Source organism: Peromyscus eremicus, chromosome 13 (genome assembly GCF_949786415.1).
Source record: "Peromyscus eremicus chromosome 13, PerEre_H2_v1, whole genome shotgun sequence".
Classification (NCBI taxonomy): domain Eukaryota; kingdom Metazoa; phylum Chordata; class Mammalia; order Rodentia; family Cricetidae; genus Peromyscus; species Peromyscus eremicus.
This window is the reverse complement of record NC_081429.1, coordinates 48,028,315-48,051,515: the sequence shown is the minus strand read 5'-3', so window position 1 is coordinate 48,051,515 and position 23,201 is coordinate 48,028,315. Positions and strand designations below refer to the sequence as shown.

The 23,201-nt window shown below is 48.5% G+C and overlaps 1 protein-coding gene across 1 annotated transcript in view; it reads left to right on the top strand.

The window, feature by feature from the left end:
- Positions 1-23,201, top strand: part of Nrp2 (neuropilin 2) — a 116,788-nt gene that overhangs the window by 70,066 nt on the left and 23,521 nt on the right. The window contains 4 exon segments of the mRNA XM_059278130.1: positions 309-449; positions 11,921-12,183; positions 13,789-13,885; positions 15,042-15,062. Coding sequence (XP_059134113.1) covers positions 309-449; positions 11,921-12,183; positions 13,789-13,885; positions 15,042-15,062 — 522 coding nt within the window.

Below are 23,201 nucleotides of genomic sequence, written 5' to 3'. Positions count from 1 at the left end.
ACATGTGTCTGCTCTCCGAGGTAGACAGAGGAGGCTGGTTAGAGCCTGAAGCCATTTGGTGGCCTCATTTGTAATTGCTTACTATGGGAACCACTGGCAGACTTGGCTTTCATGCCTGGGAAGGAGGAGACCAAAGCCTGACCCGAAAGTCAGCGATCGCCAAGATGAGTGAAGTGCACGGGCAAAGGGGACCCCTTCTTTCTCGGCTTCGTACTCGGGCCTTGGCAGCCATTGAAATGGCGTCGCTGTGGCTGGACGCTGGGCCCGCTTCGTTGGCCTGCCTTTGCTTACTTTTCTTCTCCTTTTAGACAAAGACTTGCAACTCCCTTCGGGATTCAACTGCAACTTTGACTTCCCCGAAGAGCCCTGTGGTTGGATGTATGACCATGCCAAGTGGCTCCGAAGCACCTGGATGGGCAGTGCCAGCCCCGATGACCGAACATTTCCAGGTAAGGCAGTGGAGGCAGCCTGTGAAAGATGGAGAGAAGGCCAGCAGCGCACGGTTTTCGTCCCGACTCCCTTGCAAGCTTCGTAGCTTCCCACCACAGAGCAATTTTCTGCTCCTGGCCCACAAACCACCACAGACGTCCGCGCGCGCATGCGCGCACACACTGGCTGGTCGGTGGTTCCGAGCCCACTCAGGATATTTCAGCCCAACTTGAAGCTGCTAGCGAGAAAGAGAAACCAGGATCCATGAGAAAAAGAAGGCATTGGGAGGTCCTTTAGGAGATGCTGGGAGTCCACTAATGTCCCCTTGTCCCCCTAGCCAGCACTGGCAACCATGGTCACATGGCCTCTTGTCAACAACAAGGTATTGTTCCCAAAGTTGCTCACTGGGAAACCGCTGCCCTTGATTCTGACTCAGCTCTGTGGTTACCGCCGCTCCAGGACTGAAATGCTGCCATGCACAGGGTGTGCCGCCGTGGATGGGATGCCCACGGGTGTGTCTTAGCAAAGAGCCAGGCAGGCGCTCGGTCTGTAAAGGAGACTGGCCGTCTTTTGGCCCCCAAAAGCCAGATCTCAGAAGCCCATCCTGGCACTGTAGACAGACATGGTTTTTAGCCCCTGTGAACGAGGAGGAAACAAAGCTGGCTGCTGGTTCTGCCCTCACCTGCCCTAACAGTTGCCTTCTGGAGATGTGTTAACAATAGGCTTTCCAGGGATTGAAACAAAAATCCCAGACTTGCTCCATGAGGTGTGCCTCATTCAATGGTAAAAATACTCTCCCCACAGTTCAGTGAGTCACAGACACAGGAGGCGGAGCCGAGACCCGCAGTAGGGGGCTCAGGGAGTGTATTTCCACGGTACAGATACAGAATATACTGAAATGACTAGGAAATGCTGAGTTGGGGGTGTTTGTTATTTTCCTTTTTAATGTAATTGAATATAGCCCTCTGTCATTTAATTTTTAATAACGATTATATTTAATTGGCTTGTAAAGCTCCAGAATTTAACAAGTGGCGATCACAAGCCAGTACGCCTTGGTCCAAAACACTCTGATTAGCTTTCAGTTTTCACACACCTCCTGCCTGGACCTCAGATGCCCATAAATAAGCCTTGGGGAGAACAGGGGGTTATTTCTGGAAATTTAGCAGGCTGAATGTTGGTGGCGTGCTCTGGGAAAAGGCTAGAAAATGAAAGAGGAGGGACCCCCCCCACACACACTTATTGGCTTCCTCAGAGCTGCCCTCACCCCAAGTGCTGATGGTGCCTACTGTCCCTAGGAGTTCAAGGAGGGAGGAAAGCTCTAGAAGAACACTTGGGGCCAGTCTCTTGCCATAGCCCACGCTTGCTTGCTTTCCCAGAGGGTCACAGCGTCCGCTCTGAAGAAAAACATTTTCATATTTCAAGTGTTTATCTCTTCAGCCTTTGAGTGCCGGCTCAGAGAGATTTGTATCTGAGGATCACCACAGCCTCAGGCTCAGGAGGGAGAGCACTTACCCCAGTCCCAGCTCTCATCCCCCTCCCCCTCTCACTCTCTGCAATAATGTTTAATTAATATAATGAGCCTCCTGCACGTTGGGGAAAAAAATACTTATTTTTATAACCCAGCCTGCATTTTTCATTTCATTTTCTCTCCTTTGAGACCGGGTCCAATTAATTGGTGGTTTTTCCCAGCCCCCATCTTCGTCTGAATGTAAGAAAGGTGAATGGCGTATATATGTGTATGTGTATGAAAAAATTCAGATTTTTGTCTGAATGAGAGATAGGGATGGGGGGGGTTCTAAGGTGCAGCTCGGCTGAGGCACTTTGAAAAAGGGTTGTACACATGGACTCTCGGGGCTGGGGGAGGGCAGGAGGATTTATCATTTCTTATCCAGGGTCCACTTTTAGGCCTTTCTAATCCTTGGGCCTGCCCTTCCTGTGTTTCTAAAAGGGTTTCCTCTGAGGGTGTCTAAGGCTAGCCCTACCTAGGCTACAAGGCCACCAGTGAGCAAGGAGTAGTTCTGGTACAGCTCACACCACCTCCCCTCTGCCATAGCCCGTTGTCCTGCACCTCCCCACCACTTTGTTCAGACTCCACCCTCACCTGAATGCCTGGTCCCTTGACCCTTGCTCTTGGTTGGAAATTGTAGTCTTCGTCTTCATTTCAGCTGATTCATTACACTCTGCAGTTTAGGAGGGCTTTTCGGAGCAGGCTAAGGAAGGGGACGTCGCTCCAACCTTTGGCTGAATAGATTGGGGACCGAAAGAAAATCAGGGCCATCAGGAACTACTGGGCCTAGTGTTGAGAAGGAAATGGTTATTCTCCTTTTCCAGAGCATCAGTGAAGTTTAGGACCGCGACACTTGTGACCTGACTCCAGGAAACAAAGTCACAGTGTTGTTCTGAGAACCCTTCCCTTTATCCTCGGATGATTAAAAAAAAAAAAACCCATCTTCTCCATTTCCCACTTTTCTGCTTACAAAACTCCGCATCACACTGTAAACATAAAATAGACACCTTTCTGTTTGGGGTGGTCCCTCCTTGTTTTTTTGTTTTGTTTTTTTTTTTTTTGGTTTTTCAAGACAGGGTTTCTCTGTGTAGCTTTGCGCCTTTCCTGGAACTCGCTTTGGAGACCAGGCTGGCCTCGAACTCACAGAGATCCGCCTGCCTCTGCCTCCCGAGTGCTGGGATTAAAGGCGTGCGCCACCACCGCCCGGCTGGTCCCTCCTTGTTTTAAAAAAAGATGGGGGGGGGGCGCTGAGGGAAGTAGTTGGAAGAAAGGAAACAGCTGTGCTGGACTTGGGGCGGGGACAGTGCTAATGTGTGCAGCGTGGCTGGCGCCTGGCCCCAAACCTGAAAGCCACTGTGTCACCCTACTTTGCTCTTCCGCAAAGAGACCAGACCCATTGTTCTCCGGAAGTGTGCCACATGCTTCATCCCCTTCGTAAGGAGGTAAACGGAAGTCATTGCATTTTGGAAAGGAGGCATCTCAGTGGACCGCCGAGGAGGTGGGGATGAAGGGGATGAAGGGAAAGCAGGGCAGGGTGAGCTAGCCATGTTGAAACACAACACAGACCGGTTGATCACAAGTGTCCATGGAAACTACTTACATTGCTTAGATATTTTCCTGATTGAGTTGTTTTCTCGTGTTTTTCTCGTTCCTTTTTCTGCTCCCTTTTAAGTCCGCAATTAGTTCTGTTCCTTTGGCTGGTGGTAATGGTTGCTCTGGGCTGACAAGACACCCACTGGTTTCATTCCACTGTTTTTGTTTTTCAACATCGTCTTTCAAGCCGCTCAGAATTTCTTTTTTTAGCTCTTGTGGCTGTGCTGCCTAGAGTGTGATCATACCAACCCCCCCACCCCCCACTAGGGAGCAGGGACGTGTTCCAAACTCAGTGACCCCTGGTGGTAGCAGAGGAGCCTGTTCTGCCCTGACCAGCCACTTTGCCTTCCCTCTGAAGCTACAGTGACAAAGTGTGCTCTTAGTAGAACAGGCCTATTTTCTACAGACATACTCTGACACTTTAATCATAAACAGAGTTCCGTGAATGATCAGAGTTGGGTCTATAAAGGAAGGACACAAGCATTCCTTGAGATGATAGGGTGGGCCTGGTACCCAGCTCTCCCGTGTTGGGTAAGGAGCCCCCAGCTGTGGCTATTTCTATCATAATTTTAAGGAGTTAAAATTGTTTCAGCTGATTCTTCAGTTCTGCTCTGACACTGGTCCTCTTCCACGGAGGCAGGGGCCGCACTGTCCATACGTGGAACACGTCAGCATCACAGTACTGTATTAGACAATACTGCCATGGCATCTTTGGACACTAGCCCCGGAACGAGCCCCCAATCCTTGGTGAGGCTTCCGTAACTTAGTTTAGTGAAAACCAAGAAGCAAGAAGTTAGGGAGATGGATTTGCCTGAGTCGTTTCTGGAAGTGTTGTTCTTGATGGCTGCGTATTTTCCTGTGTGTGCTACTCTGTCTCCCTCAGCAACCATGGGGAAATAACCAAGGAACATAGCATTAAGGACTATTTGGTGGTCACACAGAAATAGTGTACTAAGTAAATAGTAACACCGATAGCATTGATAGCTGTTGTTGTTATGACCATTATTATTATCAAGAACAAGATAAGACCTGGGCCTGATGGTGTCGGCATGTAATCTCAGCTACTTGAGAGACTGGGGCAGGAGGACTGAAAGTTTAAGGTCTGCCTGGGCTACAGAGTGAGTTCAAAACCAGCTTAGGCAGCTCAGCAAGACCCTATCCTAAAAGGCAAAGGAAAATGAGAGCTGAGGTTGTAGCTTAGTGGCAGAGTGCTTGCCTAGCATCTGGGAGTGCCTGGGTTCAATCCTGAGCACCACTCGGGGCAGGAGAGGGGGAAAGAGGAGAAGGAGATAAGTCCAGAGATTAACAGGATTCTGCCCAGGCAGCCTCCTGGTGGTGATCCAAGTGTGATCTGGAACGCATGCTCTTTCACTCTGGAATATGTGTGCTCTTTTAAACATTGATTGACCTTGTGAAGGGCGATTACAGTGTTCCTTTACTTCACTGACTAAAAGCCATGAAAGCATCTAAAGAAAACAGGCAAAGCCTCCTTGGACTAGGGCACCATTGTGAAGGGAGCTTTGCCCAGCTTACAGCAGGGATTGAGACAACAGCGCCTTTGCTTGGGGTTCAAAGGCAAGCTCAAGTGGGAGAAGCCAAGAATCTAAACATTCGGGGTTTACACATGTTGGCTGTCCCTTCCAATGTGAGTAGTAGACCCTGTTAATTTCTCACTGGGGTTGTTTTGATGCAGACTCGGTTGCTGATAAACTCCAGCGGAGTGGGATACCAGAGCCCTGATGATAAAGGGAACTGTGCTGAAGTGTGTTTGGTACAAGTGCATAGAGAAATCAAAGGAAATCATTGGTGGATGAGCTCACAATGGGCTTGATTTTTGACAGTAAGCTAGCCATGACTCTGAATTTAAAAATCTCTCTCCAGAGCTCAAAAGATCGGATGGCAGCTGGTGACTCAGACACTCGAATGGCCTCAGTTCAGTGGTTCTCAACAGTTTCTCGTGCTGTGGCGACCCCCAATCATAAAATTATTTTCGTCGCTACTTCGGAACTGTAATTTTGCTACTGTTATGAATAGTAATGTCAATATCTGATTTGCCATCCCCTTGAAAGGATCATTCAACCTCCCCAAGGGGGTCTAGACCCACAAGTTGAGAACCACTGCCTCCGATTGAATTGCCTTCAGAGGAGGTTGCTGTTGGTTTGGCTGGGACATAGCCCTTGCAAATTCAAGGGCAGAAAACTGGGGCTTTGGACCCTGATAGACTATTAAAGGGTAGGAAGAGCTGTGGTAAAAACGAGCAACAGTCAAGGGATAATTTCAACAGAAAAGGAAAGGATGGAGACCTCCTGTAAGATGGGAGGAAGACATCCCCGGCTTTGTGGAAAGATGACAAAAGAGAGAAGCTGCTATCCAATTTTTCTGAAAATCACGAGGGACCGAGTTGATAACGAGGCGTCAGAATAATAACAGAGCTATCTAGAAGGCAGAACTGTATGTGGAAGCTGACACACACACACCCCCCCAAAAAAAAAAACCCACATCTCCAGGTAGCTGCCTGCAAGGACTGGCCAGGCTGAAAACTTCAATGTCTGTGGAATGTTCTATCATAAACCTTGAAAACATCCTGCTGAGTTCATCCAAAGTCAATGTTTCCCTTAACTGGTTGTTAATTTGAGGACCTTAGCGGAGATAGACTGACCTTGGGAGGCCAGCTGAGGGGCTGACTCATGTTTTAAGTATGACCTATACTAAGAGACTGCATCTCCTGCTTCGCTAAATATTCTTTCAGATGGTGGGTCTAGTAGGAGGGCAAGATGCTAGCCAGGAGATGTGTGCGAGGGACAGATGGTGTGCTTGGCTTTGCAATAGCCAGGAGGATCAAGCTGGTGATTTATTTTAGGGTTGGTGAAAGGGGAGTAGACACAATTGAATTCATCGCGATTGGGCCAACCTCAGTCACGTGTCCATAGGACACTCAAGCAGCTGAAGCCAGATGGGGCCATAAATCGCCAGGTGAAATATCAAGAGACGCTTCTTGAGACAGCGTCAGGTGAAGCGCCTGAGTGACCCTGACCTCTGCACTTCCTCTCTGCCCTTTCGAACCCATGTTGTTCTTTCCCATCTGATTGTTTTTCTCTGTCTCATTAGCAACAACAGACTTTCTGAGTCAAAGGATGCAGCAAAATGCCTCCCAAATAGGTCAGGTCCAGGAGCTCAGGGATTGTATCTTGGGGACATTATTTCTTTATTCTCTTTCGGCAATACTGAGTGTATTTCTTTTCTACTCTCTTTTTGTTGGATGCTACCCGTTGCCAGTATCCTAGCCATCAAACACGCAACAAGAAGGCAACTTCCAGCAGGCAGGGCTGGGTCTTAGCTGGCCAGATGTCATATTAGGGCAAATTTTTGACAATCCAAAGGGTTCCTCCCTAATGACCAAGGAAATCCACAAAACAAGCCTGTCCCCAGGCTCTGCCAACCTTTCTATCAGGTAGCTGGCCACCACTGTGAACTTCCATAGTCTCTAGCCAGCCGTGGTAGGCCGTAAGTTGGGATGTTTCTGAATGGTCTTTACTTTCAGAGTGTGTTCAATCTCAGTATCTTGTATGCATGTCAGGACTTAGGAGAGATGAAGTACTTAGCTCCGAAGGGTCCATGGAGACCTACGAAGACCCAGGAAAGGGACGGTTAAAGGGACTAGGGTTGTGTTTCCCCATGAAGTACAGACTAACAGTCTTGATTCTCTCTCTCTCTCTCTTCCCTCTCACCTCCTCTGAGTGTGAGTGTGAGTGTGTGTGTGTGTGTGTGTGTGTGTGTGTGTGTACCACAGTGCGCAACCTCTGATGTCAGTCCTTACCTTGTATCTTGTTTGAGACAAGTGTTTGTTTACTAGTGTACCTCAGGCTAGCCCAGAAGCTCCCATTGCTTCTCCTGTATCTTCCGACCATCTCCACGTAGGGAGGGGTACATTACAGGTAGATTTACGGACTCGTGATTTTACCTCAGTTTGGGGGACCTGAACTTGGGTCATCAGGCTTGTGAGGCAAACGCCTTATCTACTTAGCCAACCGCCCAGCCCCCTGGACTTCTTAATACCTTATGAGTCAAAACGCTTCTAAGTCAGAGGACAGAAACTGGCTGTACCCCATCAGGGATGGATGGAGGAAATGTGTCCACAGGACAGCAGGAGATGTCAAACTGAGTTTGAGATGTTCCTGACAGTTGAGGTTGTGGCCTGCAGAACACAGTGTGGTCTGTGAAGGACCTTTCTGAAGGAAAAGGTGGATGGCGTGGTGATGGGATGTTTCTGAATACCTCCTCTGGCCCATGCTAGTAGTTACATGGGGGCCCACTCTGATGTTTTATTTCATCTTCTATAGATGGTCACAGAAGATCTGTAGTGAGTAGTATGTGATGGACAGCTGGGAGCTGGCTGGTTCCTGGAGTTGGGACAGATCTTGGAAGTCATCTTATTTCAAAGACTGTCAACCTATACTTCCTTTAGCATCTTGCACCGACTTCTCCAGGTTAATGGTGGTCTTTGGCCTGTGGGAGGAACCGTGTAGAGTGGCATCAGTAGCTTGGCTGATCTCTTGCTATAGCCCTGTTACCATGTAAAGTGCTTTACAGGGCCCATTCTTACAACCTTGTGCAGTAATACCACTATTATATCCATTGTACAGATGGAAAGACTAAGGCTTTCAAAGGTTTAGAGCCTCTGGCCAGGATTCCACCCCAGGTGACAACGAGCGAGCAAATTGACTCAGTCCCGTTTGGATTCAGATCCTGCTTTCATCACTCTGTGGCATTGGTCCTGGAAAGATGACCTCACATCTCTGAGCCTCAGTTTCCTTTCTGAAAATGGAGAAAATTAGCTTGATGTGGAGTAGGGCATGTTTACAACCCCAGGATTTGAGAGGAGCGGGCAGGAAGATTATGAATTCAGTGCCAGCCAAGCTACTTAGCAGGACCTGGGAGGGGGCAGGGGGTGGGGTAGATACTGACATTACCCGTGGCATGGGGATGGACAAGAATCAAGAATCCTAACCAAGGGCGGAGTTACGGATGCTGCAGTGGCACACAGCATCCGTTCCATTCGACCATCCTCATCCTCTGCTTTTTTTTTTTTCTCCCATGTCTTGAGCTTTTCCTGGTCCGAGTCTTCCCTTCATGGTGTCCCTGGTTCTAATCAGGCCTCTCTCAGTGACAGGCAGGGATGTTTTGCAGCTCAGCATCCCTCTGACTGATGTCGCCTGCTAATTCCTTACATTTACATATCATCTTTCTTCCCCGGAGCTCATAGCACTTAACAGACAAGTGGGGCACAAATGATTTAACTAAGTGAAATCCAGAGGCCTGCTTGTCTGGAGACTCTGCAAACTCGTGGATTAGCTCAGATGTCAGCGCTGAATTATGATCCTTAGCTGCTCGCGCTTTAGCACGCCACCAGCATTAACTCGGTTCTTGCCGGGGTCCTGTAAATCATGCATAGTGATTATCAGCCTATTGTGAGAGGAGGGAGGGGAGAGGGAAGGAGAAAGGAGGGGCTCTGGGAGGCTCTGGAGGCTCTGGACCAGCTCGCTGGGAAACCTTTGGCCTGGTTGAGTTCTAATGACAGGGTGAGTAGGCAAGATAGACCCGGATAAAATCCTTGCAGCCCGCCATTTCACACCCCACACACATTTGGCTTTCCCAGTCGTAACCATCCTGCTATGATGCCTCCGCTTAAGAATGCAAATTCACACAAGTGACAGAATTTCCGCCAAGCAATTCTCAGGCAGCAAGTGGGTCTTATTTGTGAAACTGTGAAGGGAGAAGGCTGAATGCGAAGTCTCTCAAATGTGCTTTCCTTTATAGGTGGGGTGGAAAGAGTAAGAGCTTGGAAGTTACGGGAGCCCAGGGGGGTCAGGGGGACCCTCACCGGCATGCCAGTCTACCGGGAGCCTCCACAGGTTACCCTGGTGTTGGGGTGCTTCACCTTTGAAAGGGGGCTGCTGGCTCAGGAAACCAGGGGCGACGGCGAAGGGATTACATGCATCTGAAGGCTTGGCAGAGGCTAGCAGACTCTGCCTCTCTCCTCATTCTTTTTTCTCTCTGTGTTTGTCATTCACTCATTTACTCATTCATGAAACCAAATTTCCCCCAAGTAGCGTGATGATATACGTGGACTAAGGAAAGGAGAAACATGCAGCATTAAACATAACATGTGCAAGACCGTCTGAGATAGGCTCCTCTGACCTCCATGTGTGCACTGTGCCACACTCATATGCACAATCACATGCACACACGTGAGCATGTGCACGCACCCACACCTTAAACAAATAAAAAAAAATTAAAAATCTTGTATGGCAAGAAAGATACATTATGACCCAGTTAAGAGTGCCAGGTAGTGGGTAGTTGCCATGGAAAATGGCCTCAACTCCTTTTGAGTAGTTGACCAATTTCTAGAGTTGTTGAGAAAGTGCGGGTGAATATGACATGTGCCGGAATGGTTAGAAGAGCTGGCCTGTGTGGAGAAGAGGAGATACCGGGAGGTACAGGCAAGCTCAGACAGTGAGGCAGCAGGCCCAGAGGAAGCCGGGTTTGCCTCAGAGAGTGACTGCAAGGTTTTGGGGCAAGATACCTGCAAACAGCTGAAATAAAGAGTTTACTGCGGAGAAGTGGGGGATCCCTCCGTTAAGTCCGGGGGGGGGGTCTGCTTCTGAACCACCATTTTCTCCTTGGACAAGTTGCTTTAACCTTTCTTGGTTTCTCCATTGTGTACAAAGTAACACGAGGAAGTCTTAGCTCGCAAGCACATAGCCAGGATGAGATGAGATAATACATACCAGTGTGCTTTGTCACCTGTGAGGCAGCGTGCAATTTTGAGTTGTAATTATTATCATTAATAGTGGTAGCAGAGAGATCTGAAGGGCAAACAGAGGGTTAGAGGACCACTGAGCGTCTGGTGATGGTATCAGCATCCCTTGCTCAGCAGACCCCATCATTAAAGCTGTGCTCTGGAGGCAACCTTCTCTCCCTTATCTGTGCCTTGAACAGTCTGGAAGGTCTGCCATAGGCTTAGCTCTCACCTAGCAAGATGATACCAGCAGGTGTAACAGCAGCAAATCAGAGACACCCCCCCCCATCCCGGAGAGGGTGCTCACCCAGACTTCTGGAATGCAAACCTATCCTTCCCCCAACAAACCCAAGGTGTTCACCATCCCTATTGACTGAAAAAGCTCTGTGTTCATGTGTCAGGCTAACATGGCATCATATTAACAAGAACCAGAAGTGTCTGGCCTGCTCACATTCCAAGCTGGATACATAGCGAAAATATGTCCCTGCCCTGCTCACAGAGGAGTTTAGCGGACCATGACCCACATCTCAGGGCCCAAAGCAGACCGTGAGACCTCCTCTTTCTCCTCTGTGCATTTGCTATCTGCACCATAGGCTGGAGTTGCCCATCTCTGAACCCGTGTCTGTGAGGCATAGGGCCTGCCAACCGTAACGGGAGCTCAGCCTTCCACCTAAGTGTCAGATGGATTTAAAACCCATCTGCCAAAAAGGCCATTCTTGAAGCATTTGGACAGTGAACCCTTAATTTCCCAGGACGTGTATATTCTCTGCTAAACATACAGCCTTTGTTAATGATCATGGCCATACCTTTTAAACCACTGGAGCTGTGTGTGCATGGCTGCTTGAGAAAGGCCAAGTCCAGGAAGAATGGGGGATGTCCGGCCACCCCCACCCCTGATCTACTTAAAGTTGACATGAGTGCCCAAGTGACAGTTACTGAAGCCCAGGCATCATCTAACAGCCCTGGCAGGGACAGAAGGTTTTTAATGTCCTCCATTTGGACAGTGCCCAGCCAGACAACAAAGACTCGAAGTATAAGCCACCTGGCTGGAGTCACCCTCCGATCCGGCAGCCACCTCAGCCCTATAAACACTTCCCTTGTAATTCAGTTCATCAGACGGCATTGGCCCTTTGCGTAAGCCAGAGATGAATAAGACATGGGTCAGGCCTCTTAGAACCTAGGGAGAAGAGACAAGCCTATACACAGCCAAGATTTCAGGTTGGCCGTGCCAGGGGCTGTCCCTGAAAGCGACAGGGCACAAGCGATCCAGAGAACGGGAAGAGGGACCCATGTGACTCGAAGACTGAAGAAAGAACTTCAGGAGGAAGCAGCAATTGAATCAAGACTCTGAAGGAGCCTTAGAAAAGCGCACAGCGGGCTCAGCATGGTGGCACACACCTACAGTATGAGCACTCGGGAGGCAGGAGCAGGAAGGCTGTAAGCTCAAGGCCAGCCTGACCTGCATAGCCAGACCCAACATGTTTCAAAACACCCCCAAAACTCCAGTCGGACTTTCCGATGGTGGGGCCACAGTTACAAAGAGGTGTACTTCCCAAGCATTTACCGACTGTGTTTGGATGTGTCTCCCCCAGATGACAAGAACTTCTTGAGACTACAGAGCGATGGCCGGCGAGAGGGCCAGTATGGGCGGCTCATCAGCCCACCTGTGCACCTGCCCCGAAGTCCTGTGTGCATGGAGTTCCAGTACCAAGCCACCGGCGGCCACGGGGTGGCGCTGCAGGTGGTTCGGGAAGCTAGCCAGGAGAGCAAACTCCTCTGGGTCATCCGTGAGGACCAAGGCAGCGAGTGGAAGCATGGACGAATTATCCTGCCCAGCTATGACATGGAGTATCAGGTGAGCTGTGGAAGGCAAAGGGAGCAAGATGCGAGGGAACCACTGTGATCCCTATCCCGTGATATTTCGAAGAGCCTTGCCCATTCATCGTTAAGGGACGTGGTTAACCTCCGCTGTTTTCATTGTGTTTCTTCGGTTGCTATGGCAACTAAACGACACTCTTATTTGTTATTCAGAATGTGCCTATCTCTCCACCCAGGCTTGGTTCTTTGTTCCTCCTATTGCCTTTTATATTGCTGAAATCTTCTCCCACAAATGTTTCTTCTCCCTGTTTTTATTTTAGATTGCTATCAGGTAGACTGGCAAAGGGACACACAAGTCAGGGATATACGCGCAAACAACCCCTCTGCACTCAAGGCAGTGGAGCCCTCAGAGTGGAGGAGGCTGTGGCCATGCCCTCCCAGACCCGCTCCAGAGAGCAGGAATCCAGGAAGGGGCATAGATGGATAAACATTAAACTCTGTGGTCAACGGACCCCAGAGAGCCCCCAAACAAGTGGCTTCTCTCTCTCTCTCTCTCTCTCTCTCTCTCTCTCTCTCTCTCTCTCTCTCTCTCTCTCCCTCTCTCGTCCAGGAATTGCTTTCTATTATCTCTATCCCATGGAGCAAGAGAGTGAGGCACAGATGGGCACACGCATCTGTAGCCGCATCTTGGGTAGGAGTAGACACACTGTGGATGAGGTGACTGAGAACCAGCCAAAGCATTAACCTGCCCCTCCCCAGATGAAGAGCGGCAACAGATGGCTGGCAAGGCAGCCAACTGCTCCTTCAGCTTGCCAGAGGACATGTGCTCGTTTGCAGGAAGGACCTGGGGAGGGTGGGAATGAGGAGGAATGATTAAAGACCACAGAGCTGAGGGGCTTCCGTGTGCAGCCTGCAGCCTGCACTCTTGAGGCTGCGAGACACCCTGAGACCCTCGCTCCCAACCCGGGTCCCCACATGCTAACGTTAGTGCAGGTGTTAGAAGAACCTGTTGGAGTTTTTGTCTGACCCTCTGCAGGGAGGGCTTCTCCAGGAGGAGCTCTTGTCTTACTAGATTTTCTTACTATCTCACCTGTGTGCCTAACACATAGTAGATGCTCAGTAAACTGTCGCGCCATGAGTAAACTGCTTCCCCGCTGTTGTATTAATGGATCTCTAAGTCGGTGTGCAAGGAGAGGTCACCTAGAAGGGCAATTCGAACTCAGGTGCCTCTTTATCCTCACCTGCTCATGGCTTCTGAGTTTTCAAATAACCTGGGTTGAGCATTTGAAGGATTTATGAGAAAGGAACCTCAGAAATAGCTAGGGAAATTTCAACACCTCCCCCCACCCCTTAAGTGTGCTCCAACTGTGGTCCTTTTAATCAGTATGTTCTTGTTACTGGACAACAATATCCATCAACTTGCTCTATTTTCTTATCCTCTCAAATATGTACTTGATTTGAACCAACTCTTTTTAAATTAAGATCTCAAGAGATGTAGCCATGTGGTCCACAGATGTGTGCCAGGTGCAATCACACACACACACACACACACACACACACACACACACACACACACTCAACGGCTGTTAACAGAAATTGGGGAGCTTTACACTAACCATGGCTCTGGTCCTTCTGGCTCTAGATCGTATTCGAGGGTGTGATCGGGAAAGGACGATCGGGAGAGATCGCCATTGATGACATTCGGCTAAGCACTGATGTCCCACTGGAGAACTGCATGGGTATGTGACTGCCTCTCTCTTCCTGGTTTTCTCCAATAAGATGCTAGGGACTGGGATACGCAAAAGGGAGCAATTACTATCTTAAAACACAATGTTCCCAGTGCGTAGGACCATGCCAGTCTGTATAGGAGGTGAAATGTGGGCACAGTTGTGTCTTGGGCTGAGGGGTGGGGGGAGAGGTATGATATGAGGTGAAGGGTTATATCCATCTCCCAATCAGAAATAGATGTGCATTAAGTACATGAAAATTCGGGGTGCCAAGACCCCATCATCAAACTCCAGTTTTTAGCAAAGAAAATGCTAGAGGACAAGAGCACCTGCCAGTCAGAATTACATGCTGGAAAGGTTTGATGGATTTAATGGAAACCTTCAGTGGTGGGCAAAGATGGCACACTCGCTATATAAGAATGATAACACAATTACCCACGCGGTTCTTTCACATGAATGAACTGCAGGGAAAATTATGGCATGAGCAATAAAATGCTACATTTTGTTTTCAAACTAATACTTCTAATGCCCAAGAGTCTGGAGTTGTAGGATTAAGCATGGCACATCACAGGACCAGCATAGGAAGGACGCCCCTAACTATCTGTCTGGTCAGAAGTGCTGAAGAGCCAGCCTCCTGAAATGCACGCAGATGTGCTCAAGGCTGCATCCTGCAGCAGGGGTTTCCCCAAGGGGACCCTGCCCACCTCCCATCAGAGCCATGGATGTGTCCCCAAACAGAAAAGGGATCCCGAGAAGGAAAAGCCTTGGTTCCAGCCAGCAGAGTTGTTGTAATAAGTTACCAAGTGCTTTGCTTGGACCTTGGGTCCTGGATGTCTGTGCCTAGTGATGTCAGAAGCAGCTGAGACTGTCCCAGGCCCCCAGGAAGCTCCCAGGGCCTAGGCATCAGTTCTGAGAAAGTAATCAGTGGTACGTGACTGATGATAGTGCCTTGGGGACCTGTTACTCTAAGAAGGACTTTTTTGATCCAAAGCAACTTGAGAATCCTCTCTAGTCACCCTTGCCCAGGGATGATGGTATGTTAGACACAGTCTAGAAAAGCAAGAAGTGGGCCACTTTCTGTAGCGTATTACCCAGTGACCTAACAGAAATCATCTTTGTCATGTTCGTTCAATGACTAACTCAAAGTTGTTTTTTTTTTCTCTTTCAGAACCCATCTCAGCTTTTACAGGTGAGGATTTTAAAGGTAAAAAAAAACCACAAATGTTTGTTTTGCATGGCTTTTTCTCTTTCTATGTGATGTGAATTTGGTGAGGGGAGCAAACCCCTGTTTGACCAAGCTTGCAGGAGAAAAAGGGCGCTCCACTTTCTCACCACTAGATGGCGCCAGCGATACCCATAGATACGGGGCGGGGGGGGGGGGGGCCGGATTGAGATTCTCTGTGTCTCCCATTTAATTAAAGTTTAGAAACCTATAATAGAGACAAATAGGTTACGGATAAACCTTTGAGCCTCTTGCATTGTCCAACGGGGAGCAATGAGGTTGAAAATGCAGGAGTGGTGAGAAAGGAGGGACTGTGGGAAGATCAACACACACACGCACGCACGCGCACACACACACACACACACACACACACACACACACACACACCCTCCATGAAGGAAAAAATTACCCATAGTAGATTAAAAGTGAAACAAAATGGCAATGCTCTGTTTTAGGCTGAAGGTGGTGTTTTTCCAGCTCCAGGGAACTGAGGCAGGGTGTCAGTCAAGCCTCAGAGAGGTGTACTGTCAGGCATCCTAAGGAGGATGTGGAGAAAACCTGAGGAGGGCTGTGAGGTAAAGGGAGAGAGGTCCTGAATTCAGAAGCTGGTCGCGGGAACAAGGGAGGATACTCCCTACCTAGAGGCAGAGCGCTTGGATTTCGAGGCTGGGAGCAGAAAGGGACACTTTCTTCCTAAGAAAGCAAACGGAGAACAAAGCAAAACAGAGGGAGATTGGGATGCTTGCTTCATCATCCCAGGAAAGAGGAGAAAGGCCGCCTGCCTGAAGCAAAGGTTCTGTTTGTGCCTTTCCAATGCAGCGTGTTTACATCCACCCTCCGCGGTCAGTCTGGCTGCTGATTCTGCCCACCGCCCAGGTTCCCACCCGGTTTCTAATAACTGAGCACTCAGTGGCTGCTGTAAGTGCTAAGTGCTCCCCGGCAGCTGGCCAACTGCGGCATGTCCACAGACCCTCGCCCACTCGACGCTGAGTCTCTGGGGCCTGTTCGGTGCCAGCCATGTGAGGGGCCATCACGCCCTGTTGGTGCTGGCTAGCCTTACCCTTCTAGGTGACAGCAGTTTAGAGATCAGCGTCAGCACTTTCTACCCGTCTCCACTTGTTATCCAGGCTCTCGTTAACCTGTCCAGCTCCTGACTAGAAAGAGATGAATTCTTGGCTTGACACCTAGACAGGCTCCCTGGATCCTAGTCATCTTGCCCAACTTGCCACTCATCTCCAGTTCTAGGATAACCAACGTGGGGGAAGTAGTAGAACAGAGGACCGGTGTATGGTTTCTTTCTTAACCTCGCTCCGTCTCCCCCACCACATTTGGAAGTACTGAGCATCCGTGCGCACATCTTGCTGCTCCCTGGGGATGTGACTTCAAATGCAAAGCACTGATAGGAAAGCAGAGGTCCAAACTGAAACAGCTTGGACGGCAGTTGGGTTCTAATCCTCAGGGTGCAGGGTAATGCCTATGCTCCTGACTCTCTGTGGGCTGTTGAGCCTCAAAGCTCCCAGAAAGGCCGGTTCAAGCCCGGTCAGTAACTGCTCTAAAGGCTGTGCACGTACCATGTCTGGTCGTGACTGACAAGTACGGTGGCTGAGGGCTTGGCTCCTGTGAAAGAATAAACACACTAAACACATGCGCTTTCCTTGAAGTCCCGTGCAGCACGAGGCTGCACACCCTAGGCCTGTTCGCCTGTTAAAAGATAGATAAATAAAGTCTCATTTGAGTGGCAAACGTGCACTTAGGCTAAATAAACACGGGGCTCAGTGGCTTGAAGGTAAGACTTTCTAGTAGGCTCGTGGTACTTTGGGGCTGTGCAGACAGGGCTTGAGTTGTGAACACTGAGACTCACGGATGCTGAAGACGGCAAAGAGGCAACTCAGTCTTAGGGAGCAGAGACTTGGCTTAAGAACATAGAATCAAGAACAGAATGGGACTTGGAGTTTCAGTCACATTGACGTGTTCTGTGATGCTCCTGGACGAACCTGGGACCAGGCATTAGGACCATCTCTCATGCCTCTATCTTTACTCAAACAAACGTCTCTCCAGATGGGAGGCATGCCTTCTGTTCTCTTCTTGGGCAGGACAATAGGGGACGCTTGCTCACGACATAACATCAGTCTTTTTACTCAAAACAGAGAAGCAGAATGAAACGAGAGTTGGACAAGCAAGGTACGGAGAGCTGATGTAGGAGCACTGCCCACACTGCCGTTTGTAGGGCTTTTGTACTTTTAGGATTAGGCTGTTTTTCTTTTCTGTTATAAACTAGCCAGGCGGCAGAAGTAATCCCATTCATTCGGGGAGATGAGTGTGTTCCCGGTGGATCTTTAGGGAAATGCGGTAAAAGTGGCCTTTGGACCTGTGTTGATGGCCGCTCTTGAGCTTCCTTAGTTTGAAGTGTCTTTCATTTTCTGCCTGTAACTGGTTTCTCCGCGCACCTCTGCCTTTTTATTCTAATTGCATTGTGCTTTCCGCTTTATTGCGTGCACGTGGACTGTGCGTGCACGTGGACTGTGTACCTGGATGTGCGTTAGTGCGGAAGAGAAACTGTACAGAGAAAGAGGAAGCAGAGAGAATGGAAACACTGTGTCGTCATGCCATTCTTGAAAAGAGCCTTTTGTCATTGATATGAGTCATATTTTAAACAATGTAACACGGGTGTGCTTTCTTGCTTTCATAAGCAGTGGGTATAAACACTGTGTCGTCATGTATCTTTGTTCTTAAGGTTTGAGCTTTAACAAATGAAAAACTGTGTATAAAAGGGAAGAGGGGGGAGACTGAAAAGTGGTATAATTAAGATGATAGGTTGTTTCCTCAAACTGGATGGTTTTGTTTTTCTCAATAAGAGAAAAAAGAACAAGCAAGGACCCAGTAAAACATATAATGCCCATAATCAGAGACCTGTGGCTATTGACCTGCTGGATATTTTGAGCAGCTTGTGATAGAGACAAGAGTTGTTGCTCCTCCTGGAGGAGGCTGTGCATTTTGAACGCAGCAGGGGCAGACTGTACCTGCTAGAGATCATGGAGATCCAGGCAGAGTCGCACTGCAAAGGTGCCCTGAACTGCCTTCTTACTAAGGACCCTAAAAGGAGCTTATGTTGGCCCTGATAGTTCGATGGTTGTGAATGTGTCTGCAACCGTTTCTTAGGGTGCCATACTCCATCTTTTGCCTTCCTGCTGTCCCCCACAATTTCCATCCGGATATAACCAGGAGACAATGAGGCTCAAAGGCTGTCCCTTGGGTATGGCTGGGAATCACTTTAAGGGAGAGCCACATAGGGTGAAGACTGAGGTGGCTGGCACCTGATTCCATGCCTCAAGTTTGGAGTCAATTGATTTGGGGCCCTACAGGCCAATCTGCCGTTTTATAACCACATCTCTTTTTCCATCCCCACCCTCACGCTCATGACCTGCCTCCCACCCAGAAGCTTGGCTTGCCAGGACAACACCCCACCCCTGGGTACCTGACTGGACTGCCCCATCAGAGTGCCTTTCCCATTGGAGTCCCTTTCCTCTGTAGCGCTGTCTCCTCGGAGCACTTCTGGGGAAGCAGAGAGGGTTAAAGTGGGCGCTTGCACATCATCCTCAAAGGAGAAGCACACTAAACCCTGCCAGGGTTCCAGATAGGCAGCTGTGGTGTGAGAATCCTCCCCACTGCCCTACCCCTCATCTCCAACTGCCAAGTCGAGGCTAGGTGTTGCGGAGCAGAGAGAATGGGGAAAGATGTGTGAACCAGCCATGTGTTGGTGGACTGCCGGCTCTGCCCACAGGACACTGAGGCATTGTTTGTGAAGTTTGCTTGCATGCTCAGCCTCTCCTGTCACAGAAGCTAGACACATACCCCCACCCCCACCCCCACCCCGCCACCACACAAGTCCATCTGAGGCAGCTGCCAGGACACTTTGGGAAAAGGCGGGAGAAAGTGTTTCTCCCCAACACCTCTCTCCAATGGTACAGAGTGGCAGGCTTTGGTTTTATAGAAGGTAGCTTAAGTTCCAGAAGATGAGAAGTGCCTGCTCCAGCCAGAGAAGGGGCTGCATTGAAAGAATTTAGATAGACAGATGGGGACAGGGTGGGGAGCCCCCCCCCCAGGTTTCTGCCCGATCACTGCAAACCTCTGCTGAGTCTACCTCTACATTCTTGCTCATCCAACAAGTGGAAAGAGCTATTCTCAGGGATGCTTTGAATTTCAGCATCCCTCTAAACAGTGCAGGAGGCCCGGCCACATTCTTCCACCGTCTTCCATACATTTTTCTAGTGGATCCAAGCTTTTTCTTTTGTTTGCTTAATCCCACAGATGAAACAAACCCTTCACCTGAACTGTCCCTTCAGCTGGGTTCCTTCTCAGCTGGAATAGAAAGGAACCCATGGCAGCAGCATAAAACAGCTTACAGGTGCAAAGGGAGACCTACCCTTGGTGCCTTGTGGAACATTCCGGGTCCTAGTGGCATTTCATGAATGTAGCTGTGAAAGATGCTTGCTTTTTTTCATGGTGAGACTGTGTCATGCCAATTTTCTGACAGGTTCTGACATAGTAGGAGACAGAAAGGGAGAGAGGGCTGCTTCCTGTTCCTGCCTTACTTGCTTAGAGCAAAATCTGCAAAATTGTGCTATGAAAGACGAGATAATAAAATATGCCAGTCTTTTTTGGGGGCGGGGGGGGGGACATACAGCCTTTCTGGCAAGCGCTCGGCCTCACCGCTAAAGCACAGAGGTGACCAAAAGTGGTATGTAAACAAATGAAGGTGGCAGTGTTCAAATAAAACTTTATAAAAACAGACAATGGGCTGCAGTTAGTGGAGGATTCTGTAGACCTGGTTTCAGGTCTGACTCGGTCACTAAGCAGGAGTAAGCAATTCTTTAGAGCTCCGAGACATCCCTTGGGTTTTGCCTATGTGTTCCTTTGTCCTCTTAGTTTTCCAACTTCCCATTTTCTTAGATCCTCTCATCCCCCATTTAAGACTCATGGAAAATAAAGACTATTCATGTGAAGCCCATGAACCAAGGGCTGACACACTGAAAACCTCTACTGTTTATCACTTTTCTTGTAGTCACATATCCTAATTATTCATTCAATCAGTAACACTATAAACAGAAATGGAAGGCTCACTACACCTAACAGGTAATTTCTTTTCATTTTTCCCATCTGTGACTTCTCAGAATTGGTTTCTTGAAATCCAAATTCTTTGCATCCACATTTCTCTTCTCCAGGGAGTTCAGAACTTTTGCAGATGGGAGCCTGCTCAACCTTGCAAATACACTTGGAGTTATTGACTATTTAAGTATCTGTTTCTCATTATCTTGAACAATGAGAAAACTTTGTGGAGAATTGGGGGTGGAAATTAATAAAAAATGGTCGAGGAATTGAAAACATTTTTCCAACTGAAAAGAAAAAAAAAAGGTATGTGGTTGAGTGGCAAAAGAATAGTCAAGGGGGAAGTTGGAACAGACATCACCAGCTCGCAAGGTTGATGTCTCGGCTCCAATTTTTGCTTCCAGGTAGTTAGCACAGAATTCTTTATTTGTGAAGCAATAGCCAAGTCATTCCATAGGAATAGGGGTGTGAATAAGGCTGATATCCAGCTGCTCGTGTTCCCCGACACCCTTTTCTCCCTCCCATAGGGGCACTGTGAGTGGGAAGTGTTTCTAGTACCTTCTGAGAGCAGTTCTGTGAAGCCTAGTGAGAGGTCAGCATTTCCCGGGGAGTCTGAACATTGGTCCAAAATACATCCCTCTACCACTCTATCTATTGTCTGTCTGTCTGTCTATTCATCTATCATCCATCCATCTGTCCACTCATCCATCCATCTATCCATCTGGTATTTATTGGACTTCTGCTTTGCTGGGAAGATGTTTTGAGTACAGATTTAACCCTGGTTGATTTATTACCTTCCTTTTCTGTAACTTGTAAACCACAGCCTAATGAGCCTATAACCCTTCAAGGCTGTGGCAGAGCCAGGTTCCAAACCAGCACAATCCACTTTGGAATCAGGTCTCTAGCTGGAGAATGTTCTGAGAAACTTCTGGTCCCTACAAGCTATCCCTAAATTGCTTGGTGGGACATAAGGAAGGTATTGTTAGTCATATCTTCTTGTCTTCCCTAACTCCTTTAACATTAAAGGCATAAATTTATATAGTATGTTTTCTCATTTTTCCAAGGAAAATGTTTAAGAGGTCATCAAGACAATGTCCCCAAATGGCTCTTGTCACTCAAACTATCACATGTTCTACATGTTGATAATTTCATGCAAGAGGGCTTTGGGGGCGGGGCAGTCTTTAATATATAGTGGAGTCTGTCTTCCAAAGGATAACTCTGAGGTGATGGCTCACATAGCTGATACTGAATACTAATCCCCATGTTATGGTTTAACCTCTCATGACAGGAAGACCTTCCTGTTGTGCTCCAAGCTATTGCTACCATCAGAAACACTCTCAAGGTAGCATCAAGGCTTCCCCCTGCCCAGTCCCAGGAGGTAGCAGAGGGAACAGGAGTGACTGTAACTACGCTCCCATCTTCGCGGTCAGGTACTTCAGCAAAGGCTTAACCGCTGAGTTTGCCACCTGCCTTTTCTCTGATGGGTGAGCTGCAACCTCATTAGAGGACGGCCCTCATAATGCAGCGATCAGAGGTGTAGTCCAGGAGAAGAAAGACGCCTCTGGTGAACTCTGGGCCCACCTGTACATTTAGTCATTTCCCAGCATCTTTGTGAGCTCCCAAGAAAATCCAGTGGCAGGGTGGTTGCCAAGCAGCAGATACTCTTGGTGACCTGAATCATGAGTTGATGTCAGCTAACTGTGACCTGCAAGCTGACCACTTAAAGGAATCATTCTCAGCACTTTGCATTCTTTCTATCTTGATTTCTATGCAAAATTCTCAAAAAAAAGAGAGAATTTTTTTTCTTAATCCATAGTAATGGAAGGTATTAAAATATGTAAATCATAGCTGGGTGTGGAGGCTCACACCTGTAATCCCACCACTTGCTAAGACAGGGAGAGGTTGTTTGAGTCTATCCTGAACTACATGATGAATTACAGATTAATTAGCCTTTGCTACAAAGTGAAAACCTGTCTCAAGATAAACAACAAACAAAAGAAGATGGGAATAGTTTAGGGAAAAGGAAAAGTATGGAGTCACGTGAGAAAGGATAAAGGAAGCAGCCTTCAGGGGTCCTGGGATAATGGGGTCTTTTTCACCCCAAGGATATAGATGTGGCTATTTTTGTGGCATATATATGGCATATATTATATGTACGTAAGCTAAGGAGCTGGTCTTTGTCAAAGCCTTCCGAACACTGTGGGACTTCTGGTGGCCTACATGGTACCAATGAAACTGCACCCTGATGAAGGGGGGATCCCCACAGTAAAGGAAGTAACGACTCAGGCTTCATTAGATTTCCCAAGGAAAATCCTCTAATTTCCCTCTCACTTCTGAGGAGACGTGAGAAGTTCTGACCACCTCTCAGCTGGTCCCCAAATGGAAGGAGGCATTCTGGAGATCAGGCTGTGGGAACGGGGAAACACTCAGAGCTGGGATGTGGTTTGGCAGTGGCCTCGTAAGGCATTGGCAAGGCACCTTCTCTGCACATACTCTTCCGTGGAGACGGAGTCCGGCTTCTTCTGCCTCCGGAGCTCAAAGTCTCATGGGGAAGACGAGAAGGGTAGCCAGGCTCAGCCTGAATGGTGAGCAGAGGTGTACCCACAGAACAGAAGCAGTGACTAGGCAGCATTCCCCTCCCCCGCACACCCCGTAAGTGAAGGAAGCATCTTTTGAGCCACCAGCACGTGATACAAGCAGCTTGGGAAGCATTTCTCATAGGTTAAGCATACATCATTTTTCAGAAGTAAAGATCATGTCTGCCTTTGGCAAGCTCCAAAGCGCCTTAGTCCCTTTCTGGGCCAGATTCTCATCTGATGTAAATCTTTGGGAGAATCAAGTTGTAGCACTGTTTTGCATGGAGTGGGAGTCAAGCCAGTTTTTCCCCTGAGTTACCCTAAGCTTAACTCTACTACAGTGTCTCCATGGCAACCAGAGGCTGGCCAGTAAACTCAGATGCCTTCTAAATCTCCCACCCCCACCTTCTCCTCCCTGCTCTCT